Source organism: Misgurnus anguillicaudatus, chromosome 4 (genome assembly GCF_027580225.2).
Source record: "Misgurnus anguillicaudatus chromosome 4, ASM2758022v2, whole genome shotgun sequence".
Lineage (NCBI taxonomy): Eukaryota > Metazoa > Chordata > Actinopteri > Cypriniformes > Cobitidae > Misgurnus > Misgurnus anguillicaudatus.
The window spans coordinates 6,218,242-6,238,769 of NC_073340.2; the positions used below are offsets into that span (position 1 = coordinate 6,218,242).

At 36.0% G+C, this 20,528-nt stretch overlaps 3 protein-coding genes across 4 annotated transcripts in view; 1 reads left to right on the forward strand and 2 right to left on the reverse strand.

The window, feature by feature from the left end:
- The window catches only part of lmf1 (lipase maturation factor 1), a 55,551-nt gene extending 51,027 nt beyond the window's left edge, over positions 1–4,524 (reverse strand). The window contains exons 1-3 of the mRNA XM_055175836.2: positions 4,262–4,524; positions 3,505–3,814; positions 3,375–3,385 (exon numbers count right to left, since the gene is read on the reverse strand). Coding sequence (XP_055031811.2) covers positions 3,375–3,385; positions 3,505–3,814; positions 4,262–4,481 — 541 coding nt within the window. The 5' untranslated portion in view covers positions 4,482–4,524. The remainder of the gene's footprint in view (positions 1–3,374; positions 3,386–3,504; positions 3,815–4,261) is intronic.
- A 310-nt stretch (positions 4,525–4,834) lies between these two features.
- On the forward strand, positions 4,835–9,173 carry sox8a (SRY-box transcription factor 8a). Its single transcript, XM_055175838.2, has 3 exons — positions 4,835–5,670; positions 6,078–6,262; positions 8,096–9,173. The coding sequence occupies exons 1-3, from the start codon at positions 5,282–5,284 to the stop codon at positions 8,770–8,772; spliced, it is 1,251 nt and encodes a 416-aa protein (XP_055031813.2). The 5' UTR covers positions 4,835–5,281; the 3' UTR covers positions 8,773–9,173.
- Positions 9,174–14,423: 5,250 nt separating this feature from the next.
- LOC129420486 (arf-GAP with dual PH domain-containing protein 1) overlaps positions 14,424–20,528 on the reverse strand; it is a 46,878-nt gene continuing 40,773 nt past the window's right edge. For both annotated transcript variants that reach the window (XM_055175436.2, XM_055175437.2), the window contains exons 10-11: positions 17,733–17,961; positions 14,424–17,560 (exon numbers count right to left, since the gene is read on the reverse strand). In XM_055175436.2, coding sequence (XP_055031411.1) covers positions 17,532–17,560; positions 17,733–17,961 — 258 coding nt within the window. In that variant the 3' untranslated portion in view covers positions 14,424–17,531. The remainder of the gene's footprint in view (positions 17,561–17,732; positions 17,962–20,528) is intronic.

The window sequence follows — 20,528 nt, forward strand, 5'->3', positions numbered from 1 at the left end:
TGTTGAGGCTTAACGACAAAGACAGGGTGCATGAAGTATATCTCTATCTGAAATATTGCCAAAGACCGCGTTACAGGGACGCAGGAAGTATAGCAAGGGAACAACAATTACATACGTAACCCGAGACGTTTTCACGTGTCAAACACAACTATGCAAAAAAGCATTTTGGTATGAATCAACATTTGCATATAGAAGATATAAGCATTTAAAGCGAACAGTTTAGCAGAAACATGAAAAGAGGAAAATTGTCCCCATGAACATTAATCACTAGATGTACATTTTTAATACTATGGCACAAACTGCAGTGAGAGACGGTAGCATATGTATATACAACCAGGGTGCGATTTGCTTGGGGGGTCGGGGCTATTATTCCCCCTCTGGTCTTTACATCACAGGGCGGGTGTGAGTAGGACAGCTTATAATTCTTTACATATTTTATTTAAAAAATTACAAGAAATAGCTTAAAGGCGGAGTCCATGATGTTTGAAAGCCAATGTTGATATTTGAAATCACCTAAACAAACAAGCCCCTACCCCAATAGAATCTGGACCTTCTGTTGATAGACCCGCCCCACACATACGCAAACCGGCATTTGATTTGATTTGATTGGCTATAAGTGTGTTTTGGTAGTCGGCCTGTCTCCTTTTCCAACGCATTTTTCAAACATCGTGGACTCCGCCTTTAAAGAGCACTCCACTTTTTTTAAAATATTCTGATTTTCCAGCTCCCCTAGAGTTAAATATTTGATTTTGACAATTTTGGGGTCCATTCGGCTGATCTCCGGGTCTGGCGGTGCCACTTTTAGCAGCTTAGCGCGATCCATTGAATCTGATTAGACCATTAGCATCGTGCTAAAAAATTACCAAAGAGTTTCGATATTTTCCTACTTAAAACTTGACTCTTCTGTAGTTACATTGTGTACTAAGACCAGCAGAAAATTAAAAGTTGTGATTTTCTAGGACGATATGGCTAGGAACTTTACTCTCATTCTGATGTAATAATCAAGGACTTAGCTGCCGTAACATTCCTGCAGGAGGAACAATGATATTACGCAGAACCTGAAAATAGTCCCCTCGGTAACTTTCAATAGCAGAGGACTATTTTCGGGCACTGCGTAATATCAATATGTTTGAGCCATGTTACGGCAGCAAAGTCCTTGATTATTACGCCAGAATGAGAGTATAGTACCTAGCTATATCTGCCTAAAAAAATCGCTACTTTTAATTTTCCGTCGGTTTAAGTACACAATGTACCTACAGAAGTTTTAAATAGGAAAAATATTGAAACTTTTGAGTGCAATGCTAATGGTCTAATCAGATTCAATAGATTATGCTAAGCTTTGCTAAAAGTGGTACCGCCAGACCCGGAGATCAACTGAATGGATTCCAAAACGGTAAAAACAAATGTTTAACTCTAGGGGAGCTGGAAAATGAGTGTCCCTTTAATACCCTGAATAATCAATACAAGCCGTGTTTCAAAATTTATTTATAATTTTTTTTATTATTAAAGGCAGGATAGGCAGGAATTATCTAAAAAACTTTTTTCCAAATTTGTTTAAACTGTCTTAATACATAAGTAAAATGTAAGTACTCTGAAAAAGAGAGTATAAAACTTGAGTGTCTGTAGACCTTTCACGACTGTTTTAAACACAGTTAGTTATTTCCATTCGGGACGAAACAAATGATTGGCTTGCGCGACTATCACTCTCTCTCGCGACCATGCGCACACCCCTGTTGCTACAGGATCCGCCCACACATGCGCACACCCGATTGATTTGAACGTGCACGAGGCACGAAATCTAGGAAGAGCAAAAAGTACGGCAGAGAAAGTGCATTCAGAAGTCAGAGTACCTGCATATGCAGTCAGCGAAGGCAAACAAGACAAAAAAAGGAATAAACGAAGAAATCAAACGGGAGTAAATATTGCGTGGCTTTTCCGTGTCGACGATGCGGTGGCGGTATTGTCTCCGGAGTGTAGTCCTCATCAGAGTCAACAATGCTTTCATCACGGAAACTCTTACATGCAAAACACTGTATATGTTATGAATCTTACACGAAATTCACCTTCATCACAGTGTAATTGATGGTAATGGAAAAACGTGTATCAATGCAGCCTGTTTTTAGCTTTGTCTTATGAATATAACTAGCTCGTTTGTTACCGAATCAAACTAAATATATTTTAAACTTTACCAGTATCGATATGCTAGCTTAATAGTGAGTACTAAAAGCCATCCTATTTGTTTATATTCGTAGTGATAAATTAGGTGTATTATGACATTATGTTACTACATGCACGGCGCTCCTTCCTCTCCGCTCGTCTCAGGTAAATGCTTCTCCCAGCAGAGCCGGTTAGCGTCGCACGTTCATGTGTTTTGAGGCGTGGCTTTAGAAGAAACCGTGAAAGGTCGTGAAAGGTCTGCAGACACTCGATTTTATACTCTCTTTTTCAGAGTACTTACATTTTACTTATGTATTGGTTTATAAAGACAGTTTAAACTAATTTGGATTTAGAAATTTAGACTTTTTTAGACTTAAACCTGTCTACTCTGCCTTTAACCATTGGCTATGTATACTGTGTTAGACTTGATGGGACTAGTTCTAGTGCACTTATGTATTGTTGTTCTAATTGCTTCAGTTGTTTTCCTCATTTGTAAGTCACTTTGAGCAAAAGCATTAACTAAATGACTTTTCATGATGAATTTTCATAAATAAAAATATTTTTAAAACTTTCCCCTCTAATTTTTTTCACAAATCGCACCCTGTATATACAACAATATAAATATTATGGAAAAGGATTAATTCCCATGAAACATTCCTAAAATCAAACATTAACATGACAAAACAAACTGGTGTCAAACATAGAAGAAAACGAATATGCACATATTTTCCTTCTCTCTCAAAACACTGCTGAATTCACTAATGGACTTAATTAACTCCCGATCGGCCACTTCAGCTTACTTGTGGCATCCTTGTTTATATGGAGAATTTGGATTAGGAAAGGACTGGAAAATCAAAGTGGGTGAGCGCAGAGGCAGTTGTGGGGCTGGGCTGGGCTAAAAGTTCAAATGAATCATTCGGTATAAATGTGCATTTCTCCACTGTGACTTGGCTCGAATGCCATTTTACTAAAAAGATTTGGCTTCTACGCCTGTAGCAGTCCAACTTGTGGATCTTCCAAATCAAAAACCTAAACACTTAAGGGGACTCTGGGAGAGGCTGTGACTTATGTGTTCCAATGATTCATAAGCATTGCTTTCATGTGGGCTTCTAGATATGTTGCTACTAGAAATCAAATCAAAGACATGCTGCAAGACAAAAAAAACATTAAGGTGCCTGTGCTGCTACTATTACACAATATGAGAAATGAATACTCACCAAAAGAGTACCTACAGTAGATGGAACAAAAAAATATATTTGATTAATTTCACAAAATCATTAATATATCATCAATCATTTTATAATTCATAAATGCATAAAACTGAACTGCGCATGTGTTTGTGCTCACCAAAGCTGTCCAACGTTCACTATAGAGTGATATAAGATCCAAAGTATTCCCATCAGCATCATATTGGCCCTTCCCATCAGTAGGACAAAGCCGGAAATTGCCATCCCTGCCAGAGCGATGCCATCCAGGTTGGCATCCATGTCATTCCAGTCCATAAACCAGAGGATTGAAGGAGTGTATGCCAAAGCTTTAAAGTCAATCTTGCCACCCACATAGCGCTTGACACTTCTCAAGTAGTCCTTGCATGGCATGAGACCTTTCTCTCCAATTAGCTGTTTGTTCTGCATGTATGCTACAGTGAAAGCCACAACTAGAAAAGAGGATATGAGGTGTCATTGAATTCATTTTTACTACTTGCACAATGACACAACAACAGTTAAATTTAACATAATGTACATACATAGATTTAAAACTAGGAGTTTGATACAGCTTTCATATTCATATAATATACGATCACCGCTTATATCCAAATGCTTAGATGTCCCTTTAAATTAAATTAACAATGGCTTAACTATGGTAACCAATATATTTTAGTATTATTTGTAATTAAAGCATATAGCCAGAATTGTACCATAGCTTCACTACAGGAACCATAAGCATGCAGCTGAACTATGGCAATAAGTGAATCCGCCAAAAACATGCTCACGTACTTTACTTTTACTATAATGAAACCATTGTTAAGTTTCCTAAGGGTTAACTTTAACTATCTGATCGCCTAGCAACAGCATCCTGCACACCCGTCAACTGTCAGACTTACAGTAGATAAAAGCAATGGCTCGCAGCAGTACAATGCGCGTGAGCCAATAAGTCCCTGTTTGTAACGACACGCCTTCTTTTTTATCATATTTGCTCAAGTCCTCGTCTTGCACTGTCTCACTTTTGTCTTCGTTTGAATGACTGTCTGAAATAAGCGGACTGGTACGCCGTTTCCTTAGGAAACTTTCACTATTTTCTGTGCTCTCGCTGGAAGCCGCCATATTGTTCAGAGCGCTTGCGCAGGAGGTCACGCGCAGCCTGCTGACCAATCAGAGAACAGTGCGCTTCTGCCAACACAACGCACAGGCATAATCAAACGATCAAGTAAAAAATAATATGAATATTTTATTAATTAATAAACGTATAACTGCTGCATGTGGGATGAGAGGTAACTATTTTATCTTGCTTATGTATCATATGTTATATTATATAGGCCTATAAGTTATATAGTGTTCACTTTAGGAGTTTAAAGTTTCATCCCTTTCTTCGACGAATAAGAACAAACGTAAACATTCGAACAGTTTTCAAAAACCTAAACCAAAAAATATTTACCTATTTAAATGTGCTTTGTTCGAGTGAGGTTAAAGTTACAAGATTTTTTCATAACGGAAATTATTCAGGAAAACCCATGAGCAGTGGCATTATGATCTAATTTGTTAGTGAATTATGTTCAATTAACTGAAAAAGTTGCTGATGTACCAGACATGCCAACTGGAGAAGTTTTTGTGCTTCTCCACCAAAAGCTTTTCCACCAATGAGATGGCAGAAGGAGGAGTGCGAGACTAGAAAAGCTCTCAAAAACTTCTCACATACCAGCCAGTTGTGACATGTTGCCATTTTATAGGCTAGTGTTGACCGTGCAATTTGTAAGCCCACGATACGAGAAACAAGGACTAGGTTTTTTATGGAATATATCAGTGTTACAATCTTCTCAGCATCCAAAGCGCCTTGCGCGTAAAACACGCGATTAATAGCCCACCGTTACATTTTTGTTTTTCCTACCAAACTTTAATCCACGAAGATGTCTAAGGAACCGGATAAAACTTCTACTGGGACAGAAAGCTCAGCTTTTCTTGGCGATGTAGACTCTGATTGCGCGTCGTCTCCATCAATGTCTGACGACCAAGAATCCCATTCGCAACTGGGCACCAGTAATAAGCCGAACATTGAAGAGGACGGCCGCTTCCCTCCGTGCATTAGAGATGCTGTGTCGCAGGTCCTCAAAGGCTATGACTGGTCCCTGCTTCCGATGCCTATGCAGGGTAACAGGTCTTTGAAAGATAAGCCTCATGTAAAGAGACCCATGAACGCTTTTATGGTGTGGGCGCAGGCTGCGCGCAGAAAACTGGCAGACCAGTATCCCCATCTTCATAACGCAGAGCTCAGCAAGACCTTGGGCAAGTTGTGGAGGTAAGTGGGTATTTTTAAAATAAATATTAAAATAAATTTTGAAATGATGTTTTGGTAAAAGTATTTACTGTGATGCTATAAGTGTATTTGCGTGTATGAACAATCCCTTGTAAAAAAAACTGCAAGAACTGTTTTTTTATTTATTTGTAGTACAATTTACCATGCATGCTTACTACATGAAACACAGTCTAACTGTGATATTTGTAGTTGGTAAATGATAATTAGTCTGCAAATCTGCCATGGTTACTGCACTTTTACTAGGTGGTTGTAAAGGTTGTAAATTGTAATGTGCAGTAATCTCACCAAACAAAACTTGTTTTGGCTATTATTTTTAAAATCAAATATTTTTATTTTTTTCACAACATTTTATTTGGATAATGAAAACGACATACTTTGTAAATGTCCAGGCTGCTCTCTGAAAACGAAAAGAGACCGTTTATAGAAGAGGCAGAAAGACTGCGGGTCCAGCACAAGAAAGACTATCCGGATTATAAATACCAGCCACGAAGGCGAAAGAGCATGAAGCCGGATCAAAGTGAGTCAGACGAGAAGAATCATCATCCCTCGGATCATATATACAAGGCAGAACCAGGTATAAGAAGCATGCACCTTCAACTGGTCCATGTTGGGGACTTGTATACCAATTAATGGAAAATGCTCTTGAACTACATCATCAAATGCATAGAAGTATAATAAAACTAATTTGTCATTATTTTACTTATCTTCATCTGTAGACATAAAACAAATGTAAAATAATTTAGATGTGCATACGACATATGAAGTGTATCTAAGTACAGGGACCAGAATATTGCAGATTCCCAATCAGTTACTAAGCATCTACCCAGAAGCAACCACGTTTACATTGTGGTAGTGAGTTTCACACACATTTTTCTTTAGAACAGATTTAAAATAGAATTGTAATTATCAAGTCACATTTATAGAGATTTATGTAAAACATATTGCTTTACAGTTAAAGGTGCAGTGTGTAAATTTTAGCATGGTGAGGTTGCGAATTGCAACCAACGGCTCAGTCCACTGCTCACCCCTCGCTTTTGAAACACGCCACCGGCGTGCCACCGGACAATCACATCATTGTCTGAGACAACTTTGTGCCACAATTTGTCCGTTAAAGGCATCTGTAGAAACATGGCGGCACAAAATGGTGACTTTCATGTAAGGGGACCCTCTGTGTATGTAGATAAAAACGTCTCATTCTAAAGTAATAAACACATAACGGTTCATTATGAAAGGTCTTTTATATATTATTTTGCATTTCTGTCAAGAGATCCTTCTAAAAATTACACACTGCACCTTTAATACAAAACAAAGTTAAAGGGATATCTCACCTAAAATAAAAATTGTCATAATTTACTCACCCTCAAGTTGTTCCAAACCTGCATATCTTTCTTTGTTCTGATGAACCATGTTTGTAACAAAGCAGATCTGGGGCACCATTCACTTCCATAGTATTACTTTTCCTGCTTTAGAAGTCAGTGGTGCCCCAGTTCTGCTTTGTTACAAACATTCTTAAAATATTTTCCTCTGTGTGCAGGAGAACAAAGATTTTGTTTAGAACAACTTGAGGGTGAGTAATGATGACAGAATTAAAATTTTGGGTGAACTGTCCCTTTAAAGGGCTCATAGCATGAAAATCTCACTTTTTCCATGTTTAATTGATATAATTGGGTCACCAGTGCTTCTATCAACCTAGAAAGTGTAAAAAAATCAACCCAGTAACTTAGTTTTGGTAAACCATTCTCTGCAAGCATGTGAAAAATTAGGTAGTTTCGATTTTGCCTGTTATGTGACGTAGGTAGCAAGTCCATTTACTTTAATACCGCCCCTTAATCTGCACTATCCAACCACAGCACTGCCATTTAGTGCAGAAAGAGAGAGAAAGAAAAAATAATTGACAGCTCAATTGAGTTTTAGTTTCAACAAACCACCATCATTGCATGCAGTGTTTGCATTTCATCAGCTCATTTGCATTTTAAAGGACCCAAAACGCCACATTTTTGCTCGCACATACAAAGTGGCAATTTTAACATGCTATAATAAATGATCTGTAAGGTATTTTTAGGTAAAACTTCACATACATACTCTGGTGACATCAAATACTTATTTAACATATTTTTTTAAAAATAACATAATATGACCACTTTAAGTGACTTAATCACTAAACATGCTTTCAAGAACATCACATTGTTTTTAGCTTGTAGTTAACTGTGTTAGGTGACTGTATATTTTGTAGTTTAAATAATATAAACACTTTAATTGTGCACTCAATCATATATTCTTTACTTTAACTCTAGCTACTTTATGCCACAGTATTGTGATACGCGTGACAAGTTGTATCAACAATTATTTATGTTAACGTTGTATTATTTTAACTCAAAAATGTGCATACTTTATATCTCCCACATAGTGCAATCGCATGGCCCTCCTACGCCTCCCACCACCCCTAAGGCTGATCAGCATCAAGGAACGAAACTAGAGTCAAGGCGTGCATCAGAAAACGTGAGACAGAACATTGACTTCAGCAACGTGGATATATCAGAGCTCAGCAGCGATGTCATTTGCAGCATGGGACCCTTTGATGTACGTGAGTTCGATCAGTACCTGCCGTTAAACGGCCACGGAGCGGTTAACATTGAAAACAGCGGTGGGCAGCACTCCAGTCCTGGCTGCTTCAGTACGTACCATCATCATCATGCCCACAGCGGTGGTTCGACGTGGAACAAAGACTCTGGATCGCCATCCACATCCTTGCATAATGGCACAAATGAGTCAAGCCAACAAAGGCCGCTCATTAAAACAGAACAATTAAGCCCCTCTCATTATGGAGAGTCACACGGGTCACCGATCCAATCTGAACTGGGATCATCCTCCGTCTCCAGCTCCCTGACTGACTGTTCTGACCTACACAACTCCACTTACTATACTACGTTTTCAGGGTACCCTTCCAGTATCTATCAGTATCCATATTTCCATTCCTCTAGAAGGTCATACGTGACCCCTGTGTTGAACACTTTGTCCAGTCCATCCCATAGTCCAGGGGCAAGCTGGGAACAGCCAGTTTATACGACTTTAACGCGGCCCTAATGTTTGTTTTGTAAACACTTGATGTGTCACATTAAGATTTCTGGGACTGTGTGGCATTTGAATGTATATACTGTACAGTAGGATATACCCAAAATGCCTTTGTTGGCAGCTCACTGAGAGGGGTGTGACACATTGATTTTGGGCAGTGTTTTACTGGATAAATGTTTAATAGACTTTTCTGGTATTTGCTTTTACAGAATGCTTCAGATTTATATAGATATAGGTTGAAATTAGAATTTGATAAAGTAAGTTTGAAGTCATTGTAAAATACACAATTGTGACCTCACGTTCTGTATTAATGCGCAAAGGTGCCACGTTGCTTGCCAAGAGCATTTTTTGGTAAATAATGAATTATATTTCATGTCGGATTATTATTATCATCAATAAATGTAACTGTTTATAAAAAACTGTGTCTGAACATGTTGCTATGAAGCCAGGAATCACGCACTGTAAAAAAATGCAGCATTTTTATTTAATCACCATAATTTTATGTTACTTTAAAGGTGCAGTGTGTAAATTCTAGTGGCATCTAGTGGTGAGGTTGCAAATTGCAACCAACATCTCAGTCCACGGCTCACTCCTCGCTTTTGAAAAACATAGAGAAGCTACGGTAACCACCACAGGACAAACATGTCATAGTCGGAGACAACTTAGTAAAAAAGGTTTGTCTGCTAAAGGGCTTCTGTAGAAACATGACGGCACAAAATGGTGACTTCCATGTAAGGGAACCCTCTGTGTATGTAGATAAAACGTCTCATTCTAAGGTAATAAAAACATAACGGTTCATTATAAAAGATCTTTATACACCATTGATATTATAGTTATGTATATTATATTGCATGTCTATCAAGAGATCCTCCTAAAAGTTACACACTGCACCTTTAACTTAAATAATTTCAACTTTTTTATGTCAACATCACAGGTCAAAACTTAAAATAGTATGTTGAATTGACTTGCAAAACCAAGTTGTTTTACCTTCATGCTGATTTTTTATTTTTTTTGCAGTGAACTTGTAAGTTACGATGATTTTATATACCATCAAAGGGGTCACGAAGCGAAGCGGCCCGTGCGTAAGTCGTTTTATAGTCGTGCATAAGTTCTATGCCGTAGAAAGAAATCACAGTTTTCTCATTACTTCTCACTAGTATGCTATTAAACTGTACACTGTAAAAATTCCTTAAATGTTGCACTTAAACTTTAAAGTTTAATCAACTTGAAATTAACTTTCTTGACTTCACTGTAAAATGTCTCTGTAGAAATGACAGTATTACTGACATTAACAAGTCTTGATCTTTACAGAATAAAACTAAAATAACAGCCTCATGCAAAGCATTCTGGGAACCAAAATCTGAAGAAAAAAACTGAAAAAGGTTGATGAGGATTTCTGGCTTGCAGAATGCTTTGCATGAGGCTGTGTTGATTCATTCTACAGAAATGTCATTTTTCTGTCCCTAGCCTTTACAGAAACATTACACTTGAAAATCACTTTAGGGTTAAAATTTTTTATATTTTAAAATGACACAATATGTTATTTGAACAATTACACCTTCTTGAGCCACCAATGTAGCAATATTTGATTTTTATTAATTAGTTAAAATTCCAAGCACCACAGACGTACTCGTCCCCACAGTCATGTACAGACGGAAAATACTTTATTTTGAGATCAAAAACAGTGTTTTCTTCCATTTAAAATACAATAATCTGTAACTATCAAATATATGATGTAAATTACATTAAAAAACAAAATGCTAAATAAATATGATAAAATATATAATGAAAGTAGTGGTCCCCTGGAGTTGTGTCACTGGTGTTACCGTTTAACAAAAAAGCTCTTTTTTTACTTAAAAATTACACTGATGACATCACTTGACATCCTTCTTTCAATTTCCTGGAGATCTATGAAGAGAAGTCCATGGTAAGTCCACTGTCTCTTTTCAGTTATCAGAAATATTCTCATTTATCTCATGATTTCATATGAAGCTTTTAGTTTAAGTCACTTGTATGACCTCCTTTATTGTTTGGAAATTGCAAAAAAAATTGAATACAAATGATTAAACTACTTAATTTAGTGAGTATACAATGATTGACAACATGTGGTTTGATACATTGCAGCAGCAATTTTGTAAAATGAATAAAGTAAAATAAAAAAAGTGTTACCTTCCTTATGGGTAACACCAGTTAAGATCAGTAACACCAGTGAATGGTGATTTGTTGTGTCACTGGTGTTACTGTGTTTTTTTCTTTCACATTAAATAAAATCTTTCACATGTGACATGATGACAATTTTAAATTCATTGAATTCTGCTACACTTAATAATAAAAATTAAAAATAATATTTCATAAACATCTTTAATATTGCTAAAGAAGTAAGGTACTAACTGACAAAAAATATGATGTATGCCGTCTTTAAGTACATGCACACAAAAAATAAAAAATCATTAAGCTGTCATTTATGTGTACTCATAAAGTCAAAGAGTAATCTAATAATGTGGTCTAAGTTTAAATGTTAGAAAAAGAAATAAATTTTAAGACATCTTGACATACAAAAAGTGAACGTTTCTGTAGAATGACCCTGTTATTTTACAGTTTTATTCTGTAAAGACAAAGACTTAATGTTAATGTTTAACTGTTGCCAGATTTTGGTTCCCAGAATGCTTTGCATGATGCCGTTATTCTGTAAAGTAACATCAATTTTAATCTACAGTAAGTTACTGGCAAACAGCTTGTTTGTAGTGAGGACTTACTAGGAATTATTAAAAAGTAGAAATAACATAAGCTAATTCACCTTTAATTTTATAATTTATGAACTCCTCATTAGTTAAGAAAGTTGAAATTAATTGAAAATTCAAGTTGATTAAACTTAAAAATGTAATTGCAACAATTGCAGTGTAAAAGTTCATTTTCCCACTGTTAGAAAACATGGTAAAAATATTATATATATATACACATTAAGATACTAATAGGTACTATGGCCTCTTTACATTCAAAGCTGTACTTTTTTGAAAGACTACAACTTCAGTGACAGCTGGGCTACATATTTTGACCATTTTTCTTCTGACAATGCCGAATAAAATTGGCAACCAACTTTTGGTACAACTGACACGATCAGTGATCAATTGCAAAATGGACAATATTAAGTTCGATCAATATAAAATCTGTATTTTTAAAGAGAGCTTTAGATTATAACAGAAAGCGAGCGAGGGTGAGCAGAAAACAGAGCTGATTCCTAATGAAACCGTCTCAAAGGGCCCTTTGTTTTAAATATAAAAGAGGCTTTAATTGAGGGAGAGGGGGATAGTGACACAAAACAAATAGAAAGCAGAAAATCATTACCACTGAAGAACACAGGAACAGACATTACCCACTGCTATTTGGGTAAACAGCAACAAAATCAGCCGAAAATGCATCAATTGAGTGCAGGATTGCAGAATAAGTCTTTATTCTGTGGAAATGATCCAGTGATGCCAAAGCAGATGGGTGTGGGTGGACTAGGACTTATTTTAATTTTTTTTAAATGGATGACATTGAAAGTTGAGTATTTCGAATACATCACTACACCTGTTGACATGACCAAGCTATAAAACTTGAGGTTTGAAGGTAGTAAGCACTTTAAGATGTATGTTGTATTACAGTATGTTCATTTCTTATTGTGCTCAGATTTTAAGATACTTATTTCTAAAAGTTTCCATAGATTTTTTTTGACATATGAGGAACATGATGATTGCAATCTTCTCCAGACCGTAAGCCAATACACAATAAAAAGCAAACAATGCTTCCTTCGAAAAGACCCCCACATAATGTAGAAGAATGTAAAATCATTAAAGAGGAAAAACTGAAAATGGTTACAGCAGGTCAAAGTTCAATGGATAACACATGAAACTGGGCTTGTGGTCTAAAATTTTCATTATGTCTTGTTATTAAGTGCTACCACCAGTGTTAAAAAGTTTTGAGATTTTGACTAAAGGCAATTGGATTTTCTTATATTGTAATACAAAAGGATTTTTCCATTATGGTTACACACTTTTTTTGTAAATGTCCCAAACATGCACTCATTTAAAAACATAATATTATTATATATAGTTAACATTTTACAATAAGGTTGTATCAGTTAATGCATTAGTTAACATAAACAATTCTACTGCATTGATCAATATTACTCAGTGTTGGGTGTAACAAGTTACTAAGTAATTAGTTACTGCAATTTAATTACTTTTCCCTTGAAAAAGTAAAGTAAGGGATTAATTTTTCTTGTAATCTAATTAAAGTTACTTCTGATGTAACTATATAAATTGTAGAACAATTATGTATATTATAATAAAAAGTGGATTTAACATGGTTTTAATTTACAATTATCACTATTAACTGGTTGATTGTTAGCATTAATAATGTTGACTGTTAATTAATACTTAATTTTTATTAAGCACATACTAATGCCTGATTCTGCAAAACCTTATTCTACATTTTTAACTCTCCCCATTTCTACCAATACTTAAAATAGACAACTAATTTAGTATTAATAAGCAGTAGTTGGAGTATATTAAGGCAAAAGTAGTTAATAGTTAGTTAATAGAGAGAATCGGACCCTAAAGTGGGACCAGAACAATTGATGTACTTTTATAAATTGTTTCTTTGAGCCATTTCAAGCCTATCTTTATATCATGTAAATAGGATTTAGAAAGTAATTAGTAATTAGTAATAAGTCATTAAATACTTTTTAGGGAGAGTAATTTGTAAAGTAATCGAATTACATGATTGAAGATGTAATTAGTAACTAGTAATTAATTACTTTTTTTGAGTAACTTACCCGACACTGATATTACTTAATAATAATCTCAGCATATACTAATACATTTAGTAATGTGTTATTGCACAATGAACTAACAACAACTGTATTGCCAAATAACGGATAAACATGCTGAAATGTTTAGTTCATGTTAGCTAATGCATTTACAAATAAAACCTTATTGTAAAGTGTTACTTATATATTATAACAATATAATTATTTCTGTGAGTGCATTTTTACCACAAAGTCAGTAGCTGGATTTTACAGTGGATGAAAAGGACAAACATCATGCTCTCTTTGAAGCCAAATGAAATATTGCATTAAAAAACAACAATACTGCTTTTCCAAAAAAAACAAAAAAAAAACATTCACAATATCTTCAAAAAACATCTCGTCTATTGCGATTCCCTGTGTAATTTCATACGTTTGGCATCATGATGGGCAGTTGGTATGATGGTTGTCCGAGTCTTTACCTTCTTGGACAACCCTACGAAGTAAATAGGATGGCCAGCACTTTCGACTCCACCCTAATTTAATGATTTCCTGCTGGGTTGAAAACAGCCTCCTGCTGTGTCTGTGTAAGTTAGTGTCTCCCAAGTCTGCTTGCACACCACAGCCGCCAATGACAACAAGCAGCCAGACAGAACCAACATTGACTTACCCACAATTCCACAGGGCAGTGGAGCCACGCTGATGGGGATGGAAGGCAGTGAAATGTATCAAGGCAGGCAACAGCGTCTGACAACATCTCCAACTTATACACACACAAACCAATGTTTCGCTCATAACCTCAAGCAAAACCACAAAGAAACATCCTTTAGGTACATTTACATAATCTTACTCTTATATAAACATGAAAATAGTGCCATTAAATTAAATTAGTTTTATTATATATTCATTTTTAACATTTGCACTGCCATAGTGCTGCCAGGCGACTTTAGTGCACCAAATGAGAAACTGGTCAATAAAAAGGTCAAAGTAAAAAAACATAGTGGGTGCATGATGAAATACCATATAGTCCTTTGTACCGTTTCACATATATGCATGCTATGATATAGTACACGTCAAAAAATAAACAAAACATGGACATTTTTCCAAGTGAAAATTTATCCTAAACAAAACAAAACTCATAAACGCTTTCAACAGAACATCACTAAACATGGAGACCTGAAGAGACAACACGTGGAGATAAAGTCAGTATCACATTAATGGTAATGGAGCTTGTCATTCAAATGTTAAGGATGATTATAAAGTCTGAAGAATCTTCGTATGCATTCTTTAAACAGGTTGAAGATGTATGGGCTGATCTATGTACAGATATCTATAGAGCCTATAGTGCCCGATGGCTGATTGAATTGCTGATACATTAAATAATGCCGTATCTTCAATAAAATAATGAATGTTATCTATTAGCAGATGTAGATTGGGTATTTTTTACCAGACACAAGAGGAACTACCACTTTTCTTAATAAGCCAGATGGGTGTGGTTATTGACCATAATAATCTCAAAATGGCCAAATATTGGCCAATATTTCAATCTATCACTAATAACAACACCATTCTGCATAGAAAGATAGGAATGGATACATGCATCCTAAAATGTGATGTACCGCCACCTAGTGGAGAAGAATAAATCAACAACAGAACTACAGTACCTTCATAATGGATATACAGTGTGTGGATGATAACTGTTAAAATAAAAGCTGTTGGTCGCCCATTACAGACACTAAAAGTAGAAACTATTACTGTATGTTGCTATGAAATTTCAAGTCATCACTCTGATAAATTAAAATTCTGTCATCATTTACTCACCCTCATGTTGTTATATTTGTATACATTTATTTGTTATGTTAAATACAAAGGAAGGTGTTTGTAAGCAAGCAGATCTGTGGCATTTCTATAGTAGGAGAAAATAATACTATTGAAGTGAATGGTGCCCCAGATCTGTTTGGTTATTAACACTTTTCAAAATCTTTATGTTGAATACAAAGGAAGATATTTTAAAGAATGTTTATAACCAAACATATCTGCAGCAGCACTGACTTCCATAGTAGGAAAAAATAATACTATTGAAGTAAATGGTGCCCCAGATCTGTTTGGGTATCAACACCCTTCAATTATCTTTACGCTGAATTCAAAGGAAGATATTTTGAAGAATGTTTGTTACCAAGCAGATCTATGGCACAATTGACTTTTATAGTAGGAAAAAATAATACTATTGAAGTGAATGGTGCCCCAGATCTTTTTGGTTATCAACACTTTTCAAAATCTTTATGTTAAATACAAAGGAAGATATTTTGAAGAATGTTTGTTACCAAGCAGATCTATGGCACAATTGACTTTCATAGTAGGAGAAAATAATACCATTGAAGTGAATGGTGCCCCAGATCTGATTGGTTATTAACACTTTTGAATTATCTTTATGCTCAATACAAAGGAAGATATTTTGAAGAATGTTTGTAAAAGCATATTTGCATCCCCAATGGCTTCCATAATAGGAAAAAATAATACTATTGAAGTGAATGGTGCCCCAGATCTGTTTTGTTATTAACACTTTTCAAAATCTTTATGCTCAATAAAAAGGAAGATATTTTGAAGAATGTTTGTAACCAAGCACATCTGCAGCAGCACTGACTTCCATAGTAGGAGAAAAAAAACTATTAAAGTGAATGGTGCCCCAGATCTTTTTGGTTATCAACACTTTTCAATTATCTTTATGCTGAATACAAGGAAGATAGTTTAAAATATGTTTGTAACCAAGCATATCTGCAGCCCCACTGACTTCCATAGTAGGAAAAAATAATACTATTGAAGTGAATGGTGCCCCAGATCTTTTTGTTTATCAAAATTTTTCAAAATCTTTATGTTGAATACAAAGGAAGATATTTTGAAGAATGTTTATAACCAAACATATCTGCAGCAGCACAGACTTCCATAGTAGGAAGAAATAATACCCTTGAAGTGAATGGTGCCCCAGATCTGTATCAAAATATCTTTATATGTGTTTAGCAAAACAAAGAAATGCACACAGGTTTGTTACAACTTGAGGGTGAGTAAATGATGACAGAATGTTCATTTTTCGGTAAACTATCCTCTTAAAGGCAGGATGCATGATCTCTGAAAGCCAATATTGATATTTAAAAATCACCTGAACAAACACACCCCTACCCTAATAGACCTTCTTTTGATAGGCCCGCCCCACACATACGCAATCCAATATCGGTTAGTAGACACTCCCCTTACTGCTGATTGGCTACAAGTGTGTTTTAGCAGTCGGCCCGATAAGTGTTTTTCAAAAATTACGCACCCCGCCTTTAAGGTTGTATTGAAGGATCATAGCTACACATACAGTATCAGTTACCAACATGATTCAAATGACTACTAACACATTCAAATGACAAGTAGTTTACTGAGCACCCAACCAGCCACAAAACAAAAGTGTGTATCCCAAATCCCTTTAACTGCATCTGAACAGAAATAACATTAGGGTTATTCAACATGAGTCAGTGCGTAGCGTCTTAGAAGTCCACAGCAGCATTTGCTTGGATATACAGTACAATACAGTATTTCCAATAAATAACAGAAGTTTGCAAAATAGTTCACATGAGCTGTCTGCCAACCCTTACAGATTAAATGTTACGTTAAAGAGGGATAAACAACATTCACATGCCATATTTATACAGTAGCTTGGCTGACGGCACCTAGTATGTCTGCTTTGGTTTTCACACATACGAAGGGACATTCAAGATTACTCAATCTCAGTGTCATTGCCCTGCTGACACCCTTAACATAGTGTCCAGTGAATTAGTACTAAATCAAAGTAGCAAGGAAGCCATTCCTTTGTACGTGTTGAGACGTTGCTTGGTCCAGAGCTCACCCCAAACACCCCCTACAGTATACTGTACATGTATTCACTGGACTGAACTGTTCGTTGTCCAGTCTCGCCTGTAGCATGTAGGCAGGTCTACATCCAACATCAAGGTTTGTGTTTAAAATGAGCTTCAACTGGACAAAAAAGAAATATATATTATAAATAAATAAGAATGTAAATGAAATACTGCAGCTTCATTTCAGCTCAGATAGATCTATTTTCTTACAAGCAAATTACTTAGCAGCTATAACATTTTAAACTGAACTTGCATGTATGGGCGTATCTGAACCCTGTCCAATAATATACCTGCATATTCCTGCGGCATCATGGGTCGATTGACGACTCTTTGAAGGGCTGCAATCCAGTCCTTTTGCTCTGCTTCTGTTTCACATGCAAACAGAAACTTCCTGTCTGGTGTTTCAATGGTGATGCCATACTTCCAATGGTAGCCCTGGATGGAGGGTGGTAGCCCGGGTACGACTTTATAGCTGTTCTCCTTGCTGCCAATGAACACCTCTCCACGTGCATATGCATCCTGAAAAAGTAAGAACGGCTGCTTATAAGAACGCTACTGTTAATCATGTGCATTGCAAGCAGTGTTGGGTGTAACTAGTTACTAAGTAAGTAGTTACTGTACTTTAATTACATTTTCCTTGAAAAAGCAAAGTAATGGATTCATTTTAATTACAGTTACTTCTGCTTTAATTGAAGTAAATCCGTGTATGGACTGTAGATCAATAATATACACCCATCTAAAGGATTATTAGGAACAGCATTCTAATACTGTGTTTGACCCCCTTTCGCTTTCAGAACTGGTTTAATTCTACATGGCATTGATTCAATAAGGTAGTGAAAGCATTCTTTAGAAATGTTGGCCCCTGTTGATAGGATAACATCTTGCAGTTGATGGAGATTTGTGGGATGCACATCCAGGGCACGAAGCTCCCGTTCCACCACATCCCAAAGATGCTCTATTGGATTGAGATCTGGTGACTGTGGGGGCCATTTTAGTACAGTGAACTCAAGAAACCAATTTGAAATGACTCAAGCTTTGTGATTCATTCTGTTTACACCAATCTCTGACTCTACCATCTGAATGTCTCAACAGAATTCGAGACTCATCAGACCAGGCAACATTTTTTCAGTCTTCAACTGTCCAATTTTGGTGAGCTTGTGCAAATTGTAGCCTCTTTTTCCTATTTGTAGTGGAGATGAGTGGTACCCGGTGGGGTCCTCTGCTCTTGTAGCCCATCCGCCTCAAGGTTGTGTGTGTTGTGGCTTCACAAATGCTTTGCTGCATACCTCGGTTGTAACAAGTGGTTATTTCAGTCAAAGTTGCTCTTCTATCAGCTCATTCTCCTCTGACCTCTAGCATCAACAAGGCATTTTCGCCCACATGACTGCCGCATACTGGATGTTTTTCCCTTTTCACACCACTCTTTGTAAACCCTAGAAATGGTTGTGCGTGAAAATTCCAGTAACTGAGCAGATTGTGAAATACTCAGACCGGCCCAACTGGCACCAACAACCATGCCACTCTCAAAATTGCTTAAATCACCTTTCTTTGCCATTTTGACATTCAGTTTGGAGTTCAGGAGATTGTCTTGACCAGGACCACACCCCTAAATGAATTGAAGCAACTGCCATGTGATTGGATGATTAGATAATTGAATTAATGAGAAATTGAACAGGTGTTCCTAATAATCCTTTAGGTGAGTGTATAATACAATAGTGGATTTAACATCAACATTTAAAGTTTAAAATGCATGTTTTTTAAGGATGCATCTCACTTTAAATAATTTGGTGAGTTAATAGGAATAATGATAACACTTTAGTGTAGTTTACAATTCTCACTTTTAACTGGTTGGTTATTAGCATTAATATTACTGAGATATTGGTTATTTATTAATACTTAAAAAGCACATATTAAAGCAACACTAAAGAGTTTTTGCTCTTTGCTCCCCCTACAGGTTAGAAGCGGAATTGTCCATTAACACTGTCGTAAATAATTTAGCCTACTGCAGCAAAGCTGGCTCTGATTGGATTGTAGGTCTGCCGTAAAGCAAGTTTTTGTAGTTTTCACTCGAACTACAGGACCGCAACCCGACGGCTGGAAACTTCTTTAGTGCGGTTTTGGCTGATAGAAGGCTGCAAAGCGACTGTAAAAGTGCCGTTCACCCTGTTTCGAGTGGATGAACGACTGAAACTTTTTTGGAAACGTTATTTTAAGGTAAAACTAAAACTCTTTAGTGTTGCTTTAATGCCTGATTCAGCAAAACTACTTTACTAAAGTATTAATAATCAGTAATTAAGAGAGGCTAAAGTAGTTAATAGTTAGTTTAAAATGAGAATTGGAGCTTAAAAAGTGTGACCAGGATAATTTATGTACTTTTATGTGATTTATTCAAGCCGTTTTAAGCCTATCCTTGTATTATTTACTAAATAGCATTTAAAATATTATTTACTAAATAGCATTTTAATAGTAATTAAATACCTTTTGGAGAGAGTAATTTTTTATATATATTATATTTGGTCAGTTTTTGCCTTTATTTAACAGTGAGGTTAGGAGGGGACAGGAATAACCTGATCTCACAAATTTCTGTGAAATAGTCACGCATTATTTTGCTCAGTTTTGTGCGGCATTGTCACGCACCTCCACCATTCCACGTGCCCGTGCCACGACTTTCTTTTACGTGGCATTTTCACATATTGGTTACTTAACTGTTTTTCCTATTTTTAAACAATTGTCACTTCGGTTTGGGGTTAGATTTGCTGTTTGTGTTAGATTGTCATTTTAAGTATTGGTTTATACTATTTTTCGTATGCTTTTTAAACCATTGTCGTGGGGATGTCATTTTAAAGGAACAGTATGTAAGAAATTTATATCAATTTATTATAAAATGGCCCTGATATGTCACTAGTCATTAAGAAATCATTTTCATTTCAAATACTTATATCACTGACAACAGTGGTCTGGCCAGGATATTGGCATTTAAAAAGTGGAGTTGCAGCCCTCAACTGATGTTTATGTTGTCATTTTGTGTATTGGCCACCAGTTGTGTGATTGCAGTACCAGTTTTAGCCACAATCCTACATACTGTT

Coding starts and splice junctions, on each gene's coding strand:
- sox8a (XM_055175838.2), top strand. CDS start 5,282: ATGTCTAAGGAACCGGATAAAACTTCTACTGGGACAGAAAGCTCAGCT. Junction 5,671..6,077: donor ACCTTGGGCAAGTTGTGGAG/GTAAGTGGGTAT, acceptor GTAAATGTCCAG/GCTGCTCTCTGAAAACGAAA. Junction 6,263..8,095: donor TATATACAAGGCAGAACCAG/GTATAAGAAGCA, acceptor TCTCCCACATAG/TGCAATCGCATGGCCCTCCT.